The sequence below is a fragment of the Propithecus coquereli genome, unplaced genomic scaffold (assembly GCF_000956105.1).
Source record: "Propithecus coquereli isolate 6110/MARCELLA unplaced genomic scaffold, Pcoq_1.0 Scaffold300, whole genome shotgun sequence".
NCBI classification, from domain to species: Eukaryota; Metazoa; Chordata; class Mammalia; order Primates; family Indriidae; genus Propithecus; species Propithecus coquereli.
This window is the reverse complement of record NW_012148620.1, coordinates 310,037-324,352: the sequence shown is the minus strand read 5'-3', so window position 1 is coordinate 324,352 and position 14,316 is coordinate 310,037. Positions and strand designations below refer to the sequence as shown.

Sequence of the window (14,316 nt, the reverse complement as noted above, 5' to 3'; positions counted from 1 at the left end):
GTTTTCCCCAACAGTTAGCTCTGTGTAGGGGCTGCTTCTCCTTGAGGGCCAGACATCTGTGATGTGAACTCCACAAGGGGAGGACTTCAAAATCCTGTACCCGCCCCCTCCTGTGGCAGACTAAGTGGCCACAGATCCGGACGCACAGGGTAGCAATGTGACTCCTCTCCCCTCTCCAACTCCCACAGTTTGCAGATGGGGAAACTGAGGCCCGAGGAGGAAAAGCACCCAGCCACTTTATTCCTGTGCCCTGCCCACTGAGCTAATGAGCCTCAGGAGTGCAGGCTTTTAAGACAGTGGCAAAAAAAAAAAAAACCTGTGTATCCTTGAGTGGGAATTGTCTTTGCCTGGCTATGCACTGACTGCCCCAACCCTTCCAGGAAATTTCCAGAGCAGCTGTGGGAGGTGGGATTGTGGCTTACAGTCCTTGCTGGGAAGGGGTTGGTTCCAGGGCTGCCTACTGTTGACAGAGGCCAGGGTCAGATTAGACTGGGAAATTTCCCTCAGATGGGAGAGTCTGAACATGTCACCCTGGAGGGGTTGGGTGCCCCTTGGGTGGACCAGGGCCATGTGGTGGCGGGAGGTGGGCAGTTAGCCTGGGACAGGCTCAGCACCCGCAGCACTGCACGTGCCTGCTTCCCCCCCCACCACACCTCCTGGAGAAAGGCCACCTTCCCCCCACAGCGCTGTTTAGGGCCTCCCTTCCCCAGGGCGCACAGTGAGGAGGAGTCGCCTGCTTAGCTGACCTTGGCTGCAATCTGTGAAGGTGACTGCCACTCCTCCCTGCTCAGTGTGTCACTGCCTGGATTCCTCCGGGTGCCTAAAAAGCCCTGCTTTTCTAATCAGTGGAGAAACCAGCTTTGCCTGCCAGGAACCGAAGCAAGGCAGCTGATGAAAAAAATAGTAACAGCACCAAGTGGAGGGAGCAGAAAGGAAGCAGCAAAGCTGGAAAATAGCTTCAAAACCTGGGGGCAAGGCTGATCCCGGCAGCATCTGGCCAGCTGCCTGGGGGCCCTCCTGCCCGCCCACCAGGCCTTGTGACAAATGCCCTCCGACAGCCGTGGAACCACAGCTGTCACCGGAAGGCTCCGAGCGTGTGGGCTGGGAGCCAGAGGCCCGCGGCTGCAGGGGCGCCTCTCTCCGGGCCGGTAACCTCATTATCTCTGCTGTCGGAGCAGGAGCCCCAGGGAGCACAGCTGCTCTCAGCCGCCTTGGAGGAGCTGCCTGCTCGGGAAGCTGGGCAGAGGGGGCCTCTCCTGCCAAAGGAGGCTTCGCGGGGCAGTGGGCCTGGAGAGCCACTTTCTCGTCGCTCCAGTGAAGCCCTCCTTGTTCCAGAGCTGTGCCTCAGCCCTGCCAGGGTTCACAGGCACAGATGGTGTCTTTCTTCTAGCAGTCTCCCTGCCCGCCGTGGCGCCGAAGCAGGGTTAGATGCAAATGATGAGAAGAAAAAGAGAAGGGGGAAAAAAATCATAGCCTGCCCGGAGCTCGTCCAAGGATGCCCCGAGGAGGCCTTCTCCCTGGAGAAGAGTTGTGCCAGGGTCCACTCACATCTCTGTCATCCTCGTCCCTGCCAGGACGAGGCCCCTTTTGCCATGGGGCATAGGGGGTGGGTCGGGTGGGCCGCGGGTCTGAGATCCAGCCCCGCTGAGCCTCTGCCTGCCCGAGTTCTCTCCGCGGACGCTCCCTGCAGAGGACAGCCCCGCATGTATGACAGGGAGGACGGGGGCAGTCACCGGGGATGCTGCATGTGTCTGCCCCAGCCACAAACGTCCTCGGCCTGCCCTGGGTCCCAAGGCGGGGACAGGACGGGGGGTATGGGAACGATGCCGCAGGCAGCGGGGCCGGCTGTCTGCTCTGCTCGCGATTGATGCTCGACCTTGAGCGACGCGCCAGCACTCCTCTCTGCTCTGGACACGCTCATCTGTCAAACGCAGAGAACACCTGCCCTGGCCAGCCTGGCTGGGGAAAGCGGACTCCGTGGAGAACCCCATCTCGTCCGCAGGAGGCTGGGGGCTGCTGTCGGTGCTGTAACCCCGTGCGGGCTGTGTGTCACCGTCTGGAAGACAGCTTTGAAAAAGGGCTGCTGTCATTTTCTGCAGCTCTGGACTGGCCAGGGAGGCAGCACATCTGGTGGGTGGTGAGGGCTGGTAGAGGACCTTTATTATTATGAAAATCGAGCCATGTGCTGGCTTGGTTTGGGTCCAGCTTAATTTCTCTCAGCCCTGAGCCCGTGAGCTCTGAGCTGATGCCTGACAGGTTTGGATTGGGACTAAGAAAACAGCAGGGTTTATAGAAAGGCCGTTCCCCCAAAGGGCCAGATCTGCGAGGGACAGGGCCCCGGTTCCTCGCGTTGCGGCGGGAGCGCAGGGTGGTGCCGCGTGCGGGCGCAGAGACAGAAGGAGCGAGGTGACGCGTGCAAAGACCATCTGTCTGGGCACGGGCCCAGCCCGACAACCCCGGGCCCCTTCCACCCTCCTCCTCCCAGATAACTCCCGCTGTCTGCCCAGGGAAGGAACAATGGAATAATCTGGAGACTCCCCTACCCTTTTCTAGATCCTTCTGGGGTCTCTGCCTCTGGTCCCTGGGCAGATGTCCAAGGCCGGGCCAGCCCCCAGCCCCTGTCCAGAGCCTCTCAGGACCATTTCCCAGACCGCGGCGCCAGGCCGGGCACCTTCTGTGTGGGAGCTGGAGGAGGCAGGCGGCCGTGCGGGGCTTTTTCTGGCAGAGCCGGTGCTTGGCGCTGTTAAAGCCCTCCTAATCCGTGTTATTTTCTTCTAATCCCTCCCCCTCCCGCCCTGGCCTGTGTGCCGCCCTGCAGGACCTCTGGTCCGAAGCCGGAGCCCGTGCTGAGCCCCAGGCATGAGGAAGCCCAGCACCTGCTGCAGCGTGCCCGCATGAAGGCCAGGACCCGGCCCCTGCGTGCCAGCCACGACATCGTGCCCACCGCTGCCCCGGGCAGCCGGTGAGTGGGACCTGGGAGGGCCGTGGCAGGGAAGGGTAGGCGATGAGAAGAGGTGGGATCCAGCCAGATGCGGCTGCTCACTCCTCCCTTCTGTGTGTGTGGGGGTGTTTTCCAGGTCAGGCACTTGCTTGGATCGTTTAGTCAGTCAACACACCTTCACTGAGGGCCTCATGAGTGTCAGCCATTGAGGTACAAAGATGAATGAGCCATGATTGGAACTCCCTGGGGGATGGGATGGAGGTCACAGTTTCCAGGGAGAAAGGTGAACAAATACTCAGTTATGGTGTAGGAGAGGAAGAATGTGTCTGCCAGGCTGGAAACTGGTGACTCCACCTGGGAAGGACAGGTGAGGCTCTCGGGAGGAGGTGGCTTCTAAGTTGAGGCTGGAAGGAAATGCAGATATTCACTGGGCAGATGGGAGAAGCACAGCTGGGCGTCCTGGGACAGAAACTGTGAGCAGGGCTACCATGCCCGGGAGCTCAGCCAGGCTAGAGCATAAGGACATGCTGGGACGTGTGGCATGAAGGCCAGGAGCTCAGTAGAGGCCAGACATGGAAGCTTCCAGGCCTCGTGAACAAGTTGGATGTCTCCTGTAGTAGCTGGGAGCTCCGGAGGACGTTACGCGGGTGGGTAGCAGGACAATCCCACTTGCATTTCAGTAATGCTGACACCATTGTGGCTGCAGAGACGTGTTGAATCCGGGATACTGGGGCGGTGGGGAGGCTGTTGTCACGGTGCTGGTGAGAGGTGCAGGAGAGGAGAGCATGGAGATTTCACAGAGATCCCCAGGAACCAGACGCAAGTAGGCTTGTGAGGCAGCAGAGAAGTGATAACACCTAGAAACAGACCACCGGGGTTGGAATTCTGGTTCTGCTACTTCCATGTGTGCCTCTGGGGAAGTCTCTGTGTCTCAGCTTCCTCATCTGCAAAATGGGAATGATAACAGTGCCCCTCTTGCAGGGTTGTTGTGGGGGTTATACAAGCTAATAGACGTAAAGTTTAGGACGGCGCCTGGCCTGTAGTGAGTGCTGTAGGACCGTTGGCTCTAACTGTTAATTGTGTGATCACGTGGATGAAGGAGGGAAGAGGGGACATCTGGAGCAGAGCCCAGGGTTCCGACTTGGTGTCTGGGTGTCCGAGGGTCTTAGCCGAGAGGTGAAGCCCAGGTGCGAGGGCAGGCTTTGGACGGGGAGGTGTCCTCAGAGCATCCTCGGGAGATTCCCACCAGGCAGCGGGATATAGGATCGTCAGAGAAGGAGAGATCAGAACTGAAGATTGGGCTCATCCCTGACTTCATGGTGCTGGAGCCATGGGTCGGGGGTGAGCTCGTGAGGGATGAAGAGATGGGAAGAGAACAAGTTCAAGGACATTCAGACGAGCACAGCACATTTGTGACTGCTTCCTGAGCAACACGCCCCATCCCCATCATTGTGCCTGTGCCGCGCGCGATGTACCGTAGAGAACCGCTCACATGTGGAGTTCTCCACCAGACAGAGCGGGCTCCTGATCTTGCACCTGGGCCTGAGATGAGGCCACCAGGCCACACCGACCCTCTCCAGGCCCAAGCAGGACCATCTCTGCAGCTGACAAGGCCTGCGGCTTCACCGTGGGCAGGTCACGGCAGGCACGCGGGATCTGCGTGTTTCCATCGTCACTGAAGGGCACCGAAGGGGGCAAGGATTCTTCGTGGAATGGGACCACGTGCTCAGTGATGTTGGGTGCCGAGCTGCTCGCTAGAGGAGAAGGACCTTCATGAAACCGTCACGATGACTTCATGTGCAAAGGCCTCTGTGTTCAGTGTCCTCGTGACCCTTAGGAGAGGAGCTCAGAAGACCCCAAATCCAAGTCCTGGCACATATCGTGCCTTGCCCCTTCTTCTAGCTGGAGGGCACTAGTTAGGAATGGGCATGGCTTCTTTGAGGCATCCTATTCTTCCCCTCCTGTATGTGGGGAGAAGCCCTAGATGTCCAAGGAACTCTCCTGTTCCACTTTCTATAGGTATTTAGGCTGGGTAGCCTCAAAATAGTCAAGACTATCTGCAAAACAGACTTTATTATGTAAACGTCCTCTTCCCCACATCGCTCCAGCAGCTCACGAAAACCCCAATCGCTAACTTTAAAGTAGGTTCCCTTTTGCCGTGCTGTCTCCAGGCCATGGAAATGCTATAGAAATGCAAGGTGACCCACTTTAGCAGCTGCTGTGTCCAGAAAAGAATTACTATGACTTGGCAGCACTGGTGAATTCTCAGAGGGTATAGCTGAAAAATCAACGCCAGATGGCTTGCTGCAGATGCTTCTAAAGGTTATGCTCCGTCAGATCACCCTGGAGGCCACGCTGAGTTAACACGGCAATGCCACAAGGGCCCTGGGCCCGAGTTAGATGCAGGAAGCCCGTGTCCCCAGCCCAGATGCCTCACTGCTTCCAAAGAGCAGCTTGGTGAAAGGTGATGGAACAGTAGGGGCAGGCTGGGCAGTCTCCAGAAGGCCTTCTTTATCCTCCATCTGGCTGGAGGATCTGGGGCGAGCCTGAACACACAGGGCTTTTTCAGGGGGTGAAGAGGTAGCTGTGGCTGAATTTTCTGGAAGCGAATCGACCTAGAAGTTGAGCAGCTCCTGGAAGCACAAACTCTTGCCCTTTTCGGGGTAGGCGTACCCAGATTGGTGCTCCTAATCGCAGGAGGGCAGGACATGTCAGTAAGACGCAGGGCTTGACAGGGTGACACCGTCAGTGGTGCTGCCCTGTGTCGGACGGTGGCTGTGTCGAGACTCTGCAGGGCTTGTGTCCATCGCGTTGACTGTGCGGTCAGGACAGCATTGTGCTGGAAAGTGGGACCCTCGCCGGGGGCTCCTCGTGAAGCTGTGCCATTCCAGGACTGCAGCAGAGGCTCTGAGCTCAGGCCAGAGCGCTCCACGAGGGCGGGCTGTGCCCCCCGCGCTGGGCGCTGTCCCCGGCAGCCCGGCAGGCGTGGGTCTGCGGCTGCTTTGCTGCCCTGTTTGCTCCGCACCCATCTCCAAAACCCGCATCCTGCTTTTACGCGCTGTTAGGAGCACTGCTGGTGGGAGCTTCTGGGTTTGAATAATTGAATTGAAGACACCTTACGTGATTAAGCTCGCCTTAATTTCTGTCTTTAGAATAAAAACGTTGCAGTGCATTCCTGGATGGCTCAATTCACCATCCTGTATGTAAAAGTGAAGGCCCTGTGGCTCGTGGGGACCGTACTGCTTTTGAAGCTGGGCTTTGTTTTTCCTCCCCAGAAATTGCAGCCCGCATCCTGCCAGCAGCGCAGGGCATCGGCCTCGGGGGCCCGTGTCGGGGTGGTTGTGTCTAAGCCGGGTGCAGAATCTCCCAGCAGGCCGTGGCCGTGTCAGGGCGTCCTGTCTGTGGAGTGCGGGTAGGGCTTCTGCTCTGTGGGGCGCCTCTTGTTTCTGGGGGGTGAGGTGATGCTGTCTCTTGGCCAGAGCCTTCGTTTCCTGGGCTGCTGGAAGGGCGAGGGTGGCCGCTGGGGAGCTGACCACGACCCCCACAGAGCCGGCAACCCCACAGCTGCCTGAGGTACAAGTGGGGGGTGGCCCAGAGTCCTCATGTGAGCTCTTGGGCTTCCCACCGCAGTGACCCCCGTCACCAACAGAAAAACCACGGTTCCCCGAGGGACCTCCCCACCGCCACGCTGAGCGAAGTAGTGGGATCCCACACTGTCCCCACCAGCTGGTGGCCCTGGCCAGGAGCTCCACCTCTCTCAGCTACGCACGCAGGGCTGCGCTGGGACTTTGAGGGCCCTGGCGCTCTTGCCTTGATGGGCATTTTCCTCCGTAAAAAAGTTAAAAATTATATTTTATGACCATGCTGTTGAAAGATGAATGTATTATTATATATGTAGTTGTTTTCATTGACCGAAAAGTTTATTTTCTTCCGATTTTCAAGGAAATTAAAACATTTTCGTGGGCCCCTGCCGGTACTGTGGGCCCTGGGCACGTGGCTGTCGTGCCTGATGCGTGAGTCAGCCCTGTCTGAACGTGAGCGCCCGAGAAAAGGATGGCCGACGCCTCTGCAATATCCCTCAAAGCCGCGCTCTTAAAAAAGCGGAGGATCCGCTCAAATCTCAAAGCGGGCCAATCCACCTGCTCAGCAATAGTTCTTTTTTCAAACGGCTTCTGCTGGAGCACCCACTGCTAATGGGGGAAACGTCTGGAGGGAGGAGCAGCGGCAGGTGGGGAGGTGCCTGCCTCCCGCGGCCCGCGGCGCTCCAGGGCGGCTGGACGCGTCGTGCTTGTCCAGCCTCAGGCTCCGGGAGAGGCCCTGGTGCTTGCGCTTTTACGCTGCGTGATGTGGGAAGCCTCAGTCCTCCTTGGCGCGACCCAGGGGCTTGGATCTGATGCAGTAGCACCTGGCAGAGCCTTGGCTGCCGCTTTCTTCTGCCAGCTCACAGCATGGTTGGGGGAGCGCCGGCCCCTCCCCGCTTCCAGATCAGAGGCCTGGGGTCCAGGCTTGAAGCTGTGGTCTGTCTGACATGGCACGGGGGAGCGGAGTGCCTTCAGCTCTCAGACAGAGCTGCTTCCCGTGGAGCTTTGCATGGAGTCAGTCACGGACGATTGAGCTCTTTCCTCTTAAGTCCACCACCTGATCCCGGAGGGTGGCCTCTGTCCGTCACGCTCTGCTTCATCAGCAACTCAGACCGTTCCAACCCGTTAGAGCTACAAGGCTAGTTGATGGCTTCGCTGTGGGGGCATGGGGGATGGTTAGGAATGGTCAGTGACACCACCAGCACATGGGTCATGTTCACCTGTGCCCTGACAGGCAAGACCACTTACCTACACAGAACAGCCTGGAAGGGCACATTGTCCAGTCCAGTAAATGCCGTGGATAATTCTAGAAGCCAACCCATCAATGGCTGTACTCCCCGCTGGTTGGCATGTTTTCACAGTCATTGTTAAGCATGGATGATTTCTTCCTCCTGTTATTCGAACTCTTTTCCTTTTAATTGCTAGCATATTTTTCTTTCTGCTGGGTAGTAACAGAGGTAGGTAAGGAAGGAACTCACGTTGAGGCAGACTGGAAGAGCATTCCCATCCTACTTCCAGAATCCCTGAGGCATCCAATTAGAGGAGGGATTAGTAAATCCACAAATTGCTCACATACATTTCTTTATGAGCTGCTAGAGTGTCTGGGCAAGGTTTAGCAAACTGTGACATGTACACTATGCCACCGGAGCAGAATTTAATTCTCTGGTTGAGGAGGTGAAGGAGGGGGATGAGAGGACACAGGCAGAGAAGGCCTAAACACAGTGACGTAACATACAAAGCATGCCAGTGACGGTAACTGTCACATATGCACACTTCTGGGTGAGCGAAAGAAAGTAGAGGGTCTCCAAAATCCAGGCCCCTGTCTCCAGATAGCTATAGACCGTCAGCTATAGTCAGTGTCTAGTTCTATTTTTAGGGCCCCTTCTCCGGGAGAAAACATCCCACACCTTGCCTTTCCCAGCTGCTCAGGTGCTGGTCTTGTGTGGCCTCTCCTTTGTAGGAATGAGAAGGGCCATGTGGTCTCAGAGGTCCCTCCCAGCCCTAACATCTTCTGCGAGCGTGATCACAAATGAGTCATACAGGTGTTCAGAGGACGGAGACGTGATCATGGTGTGTTAGTGAGGCACAGAGAAACAGCAGCAAGAGGCTGTGTGTACACAGAGAGGTTTATTTTAAGGAATTGGCTCACATGATCGTGTGGGCTTGGTTAATTAAAAATCTGCAGGGGAGGCCAGCAGGGGAGGCCCAGGGAAGAGTTGCAGTTTGGGTCCAGAGGCAGTCCGATGGCACAATTCCTTCTTGCTCAGGGGAGGTCAGTCTTTGTCCTATTAAGGCCTTCAACTGATTGGATGAGGCCCACCTACATTGTGGAGGCTAATTTGCTTCATTCAAAGTCCACCAATTCCAATCTTAATCTTGTCCAAGAGACACCTTACCAGAAACATCCCTAATGTTCGAGTACGTGGGCATCATCACCCAGCCAAGCTGACACATAAAATTAACCATCACACATGGTGTCTCTACAACAGGTAAGATTTAATAACTAGGAGTCAAGTGCAGGCAGGCTAAGAAGAAAGATTCCAGGAAGGAGGCAGGAGGACTGCAGAGGTGGGGGCAGAGCCTGGAGGCTCTGACGGGGCTGAGCGGGTGGGCAGCTGGGGAGGAAAGCAGGGAGGAATGCAGGGAGGGCCTGTGTCTTCACTCCAAAGACTGTGAACTTGATCCTGTGCCCTCGTGGGGGTGGTGTCATGGAAGCTGTGCTCCAGGAGGACCCACAGACAGGAGGCAGGTGGAGAGGCTGGATAAGAGGCCACTGCAGGGGTCCAGCATGAGTGACACAGAAGCCATCACGAGAGAAACAAGAAACGACGTGAATCCCAAACACTTAGCAGTGGATTGGTGGGGAGGCCGCTGCAGGGAGCAGGAAGGGGGAAGCATGGTCCTTACCTGGGTGGCCTCTGTTAGGAAATGGCCTATGGGCCTGGCCCCTTTGCACAGTGGCCTGAAACTCAGGCCACCTGGCTCCCAGGGGCCCTGGTGTGCGATCTGTGTGGGTGTTTTCTGGAGCCGAGCAGGACTTCAGCACCAAGCGCAGGGTCTCCCAGAGCCAAAGTCAGTGACAGCCGTGAAGGCTGTCCCCAGCCCCGCAGTGGCGTGGCCGCTGCACGCAGGTGGGCGTGTGTGAAGGCTGGAGATGAGCAGCTACAAGGAGGGGCTCTTGTGACAGTCAGGACCCGGGGTCCGGCGAGAAACGCCAGCGCTGCATCGTCCGCGTTTCGTCTAAGCAGGGCGGTTAAGAGCCTCGAGGGGAAACTGGGAGCAAGCGTGCTTGGACACCCCGAGTTCAGTTCCCACAGGCTCTGTGGGGACTTAAAGTACCCCCTTCCCATAAGAGCTTCAGACTGATGGCAACTAGGAATCTCCACGTTCCTCACCGCCGGACCTGCCAGCGGTTGGGGTCACCTCCTCTCCTCCAAGACGCACAGCCCCGCGCCCCGCACAGGAGGGCTTTGGCTTCTTCCTTCCGTACAGTCTGAGGTTTAATGTTTCATCCCAGCTCGGGCTGGGCCCGGCCTCAGGGGGAAAGCCAAAAGCTAAGGAGGCCGTGCAGATGTTGTGGAGCGCTCAGGCCCGGGATGGGAACGGGCTTATGTTACTCTGCTTTGCCGCCTGACTCCCCGGGAACCTGATTTGGGGTAACTTGTGGGTTGCGGTTCCCACAGGGCAGCATGGGAGGCCGCACCCCAGGGGGGCAGAGGCAGGGCGGCACCTTCCTCCCGTCTCTCTGCCTGTGATCTCTCCTCCTGTCTCTTTGCCAGAGATGGCCAGAGAAGCCCAGCCCCGGACCCCAGGGAGCCCTGCGCCTGCAGAGACGGCCTCCAGAACGGCAACGTGAGCGACTCCTCCGGTGGCGAGGCCGGCGGCGGGCAGAGGCCGAAGCGAGGCCCGTCGCCGTCGCACGTCCGCTTCGAGGATGAGTCTGCGGGCGAGGCCGAGGTGCGCTACCTGGAGCGGCTGCAGCAGCGCCAGCGCCAGGTGCTGGGCTCGGCGCTGCAGGCCGCGGACCAGGGGCCCCTGCGCTCCAAGCCGGACCTGGCCGACTACATCAACGGGGGCCCTCGGCTGCGGGACGCGGGGAAGGCGGCATTGCACGGGCTCGTGGGCAGCCTGGACCGCAGGGGCAGCGAGAGGACGTGCCGAGCCTGCGGAAGCTGTACGGAAAACCGCCGCCCTGCGCAGGGGAAGGCACCCCCCGACCCCAGGGTGCTCCGGGAGCTCCAGGCTGCCTGTGGGATGGAGGGCGTGCTGGCGGAGCCACTAGGCTCCCGTGGCCTGTGCTCCCCTCTCCGGCTCCTCCCTGAGTGGATCCGGGAAACACACATTGGAGATACCGTGTGTCCCGAGGGTGTGGACTCTGCCCTGGGCAGCACCGACACCCCGGACAGCTGCAGGACCTCTCCCGCCAGCCCCGCATGTGGGCAGACCCCGGGCAGCAGCCCTCGACTGCGCGGCTCTGGGCCCCGAGGAGGCCACAGGTGGTCCAGGAAGGCTGAAATGGAACTGCCCTGGGGCCTTCGGGACCAGCGTCACCTGCCTGGGGTTGATGACATGGAGCTGGGAGATGAGGTGAAAGAAAGCAGAGGACACACACCTGAGGGGACTCTGTTTCTGGGAGAAGATGCTGTCCCTATGCCTCCTGCCCCGGACTCTGAGCCCGCATCCCTGGCGTCCCAGTGGCAGCCTGGTCCAGGGCTGGGAAGTCACTGGGCTCACCCTGTGGAGTCCCGGGCTCCATGCAGGACAGCCTGTGCCACGACCTCTTCCATGAAGCTTGGGCCCTCGGGGCCGGGCCGTCAAGCCCAGGCTGTAGAAAGTCACGAGTCTCTGGAAATTATCTCCACTTCCTCCCTGCAACAGAGCAATGCAGAGCCCTCTGCCCCCCACCAAGCCCAGCAGCCACCAGCTTCCCTCTCCCCTGAAGGCTGGGTGCCAACCCCTCCCCCTCCAAGGACAACCACTTCCCCCGGGTCTCACAGGAAGGTAGCCCTGGTTGGACCCCGCAGGCTGGGTGACCAGGGAGAGCCTGTGGCTCCTTCAAGAAGTGTGGCTCTCAGGACCTGCGAGCTTACCCCACCACAGACCCAGTCCTGCAGCCCCCACGTCAGGCACCCACTGCTGGGCCTGTCCACCAACAACTGCAACAACAGCAGGTCTCGGGGGCTGCAGGGGCGCTGCGGAGGAGCTGTCCACAAGGGCAGCGTGGAGAGGGGCCCCTGCAGCCAGGAGCCGGAGCTGCCCCTGGAGCACGGCAGAGATGGTAAGGGACTGCCGTCGGTTCGTGCCCAGCCCAGGCCTCCAGCAGTCCTAGAGCAGAGGCCCAGGTAGGGTCTGTGACACACCAGGCACAGCCACACACGACTCCCGGCAGCCCCGCGGACCCCCTGCAAGCAGTGACAGGTGTGGGGGAGCTGCTGGAGTCTGTGGGCTGGACGCAGGATTCGATGTCAGCCCGGAGGCAGATTAGCCACTTCCTCCTGGGGGAGGCAGAACCATGGGGAAGGCCGTGGTGACACCCTCTTACTGCTGGGAACCCCGAGGTGTGTCTGGAAGCCCCAAGCTCCGTGGCTGCTGGAGGCCTGGGCTTTCAGGAATTTATTCCCGACAGCGCAGGAAGAGGCAGAAGCGCTGAGATTTATTATTTGCTTAGAGCAGTAAATGCCCAACAGTCACGTGGCCGAGGCCCTTCCCCTTGTCCGTCCTCACTTCATTCCATTCGCTCGTTCACCCAGGCACTGCACTGGGCACCGTGGGGGAAGTACGTGAGTTACTTCAGTGGGAGTCCTGCCCTCGAGGCTTTCTGTGGCTAGGCAGACGTGCTGTCTGGAGGACACTGTGACCGGAGGACGACAGAGTTCATGCACGGTGTGCCTGGGCTGCTCTCTGGTACCTGAGCCTCCCTGACCCCCAGCCCTGCTGGGCAGGCCAGTGGGTTTCAGCAGGCAAAGCTGCTGAAGGGTGTGGGCCTCTTTGCCCTGGGAAGGGGCCCTCGGTCCTCAGCTTGTGGGCAAACCCCGGGTGTTGCCAGGCTCAGAGTCTGATCCCGATGTTGTGATCCCAGGTGACCAACTCTGCCGCTCGCTTTGTGCAGAGTAACAGGCTCACCGCACGCATTCGCGCCGTTATGTGCTCGTGGCTCTGATATTCTCGGAGCTGCGATGGCTCGGGGGTGATCCAGGGCTTGGAAGCAGTGGCGGAGGAGAGGGCAGAGAGATGACAGACTGCAGTGACCTTATCGAGGATGTGGATGCCAAGTCCTCCCACCCCTGGGTGTGCCCGCCACCCCCTCCTCCACACACAGAGACAGACTCTGCCCCTCTCGCTCCCCTGCTCACACAGACCTTGAGGGAACAGGCCTCACCCTGGGGTCCCTCCCCCCCACTGCTGAGCTGTGGGTTTCTGTCCCCGGGACTCTAGGCCGACTGCTGGCTGGCCCCTAACCACTTCCTGCAGGGCTTCTGCTCTCACAGCCGGCCCCTCTCTGGCAGCCGCAGCCTTCGCATCCCACAGGCCTGGAGCCGAGAGCTCTGGGTGAGTCACTTGGTCCCTCTGTGCTCCTGCCCCCCGTGTAAAGTGAGGACAGTAATGGGGCCTGTCTCACAGGACCGCGTGACGCCATCTCCGTGGAGGGTTCCACTCAGTGCCCAGCACGTAATAGATGCTCCAAAAACGATGGCTACTGTTAAAGCTGTTAGAGATCACAACTGACAAGACTGTGTTTTTTTCCCCGCTCCCCGCTATGTCCCTTGATAGAGAAGGGACATGACTTATCCCAGTCAACCTCTTCATTTAACAAACGCTCATTAATCATCTGTAGGTACCAGGTGCTGTGTTGGGTGACAGGGTTACAGCAGTCCACAAGACCCAGTTCCTGTCCTCAAATAGTTTCCGGGCCTAGGACTCTCCCAGAGGGGTCCTCGGCCCTGTTTGTTGTTGGGCTTGTCCCTTTCCCCCACTGTGACCGTGGGCGTGGGCCGGTCTCACCCAGCGGGGACGCTGTGGTTGTTGCAGGAGGACTTCAGGGCTTTCCCTGCCCCGCAGACGTTGCCACCATCAACGCCACGGGCATCACCCTCTCGCTGTTCTCAGAGGAGCCAGAGCCCGGCCAGGAAGCAGAGGGAGCCCCGCAGAGGACAGAGTCAGGATCTGGAGGGCATGTGCCATCGCGGTGAGTGATAGGAGCAAGAGCCGTGATGGCAGGAGCGGTGGGCATGGGGGCGCTCAGTGGGGAAGGAGACCCCCTGGAGGGGGTAGCGTGGCCGACCTCCCTGCTCCCAAATCCCCAGAGGGTTCCTAGGCCCTGAGCAAGCATGGCGCCCCTAACACGCCTTTCCCAATTCTTTTTAGTCTCACGTGCCTGCTTATTCATTCGCTGAACATCACTGAATGGCCTCAAGCTCTAGCCACCGTGCTGGGCCCTGGGGCACAGCCACCAGAGAGTCCCAGCCCTCCGGGCGCTCCTAAGATGGGGTTACCGGTCTGAGAGGACTTGCTCCTGACTCTGGGCTGGAAGCAGCCAGATGCTGAGGACACTGAGCCCGGCATTCACATTTCCACTCTCTCCCTCAGCTGTGAGGGGCCGAGACTTGCCCTGGGGACCTCCTCGGCCTGGCCTCAAAGCCTTGGCGAGCCCGGTGCTCCAGCTGGGCCTTCTGTCCCCGCTGCTCACCGTGCTGGGTGAGCGCACGTGCCACCCCGCGCCAAGCGTCCGTCTCCTGCCCGGCTGCTCCCTGGAACCCCAGATCTGCACGCGCAGTTTCCCTGGACATCTCCCCC

The 14,316-nt window shown here is 59.3% G+C and overlaps 1 protein-coding gene across 1 annotated transcript in view; it reads left to right on the top strand.

Moving 5' to 3' along the window:
- Positions 1-2,879: 2,879 nt before the first annotated feature.
- Positions 2,880-14,316, top strand: part of KIAA1614 (KIAA1614 ortholog) — an 18,071-nt gene continuing 6,634 nt past the window's right edge. The window contains exons 1-3 of the mRNA XM_012649664.1: positions 2,880-2,962; positions 10,302-11,800; positions 13,552-13,708. Of these exons, the coding sequence (XP_012505118.1) occupies positions 2,895-2,962; positions 10,302-11,800; positions 13,552-13,708 (1,724 nt within the window). The 5' untranslated portion in view covers positions 2,880-2,894. The remainder of the gene's footprint in view (positions 2,963-10,301; positions 11,801-13,551; positions 13,709-14,316) is intronic.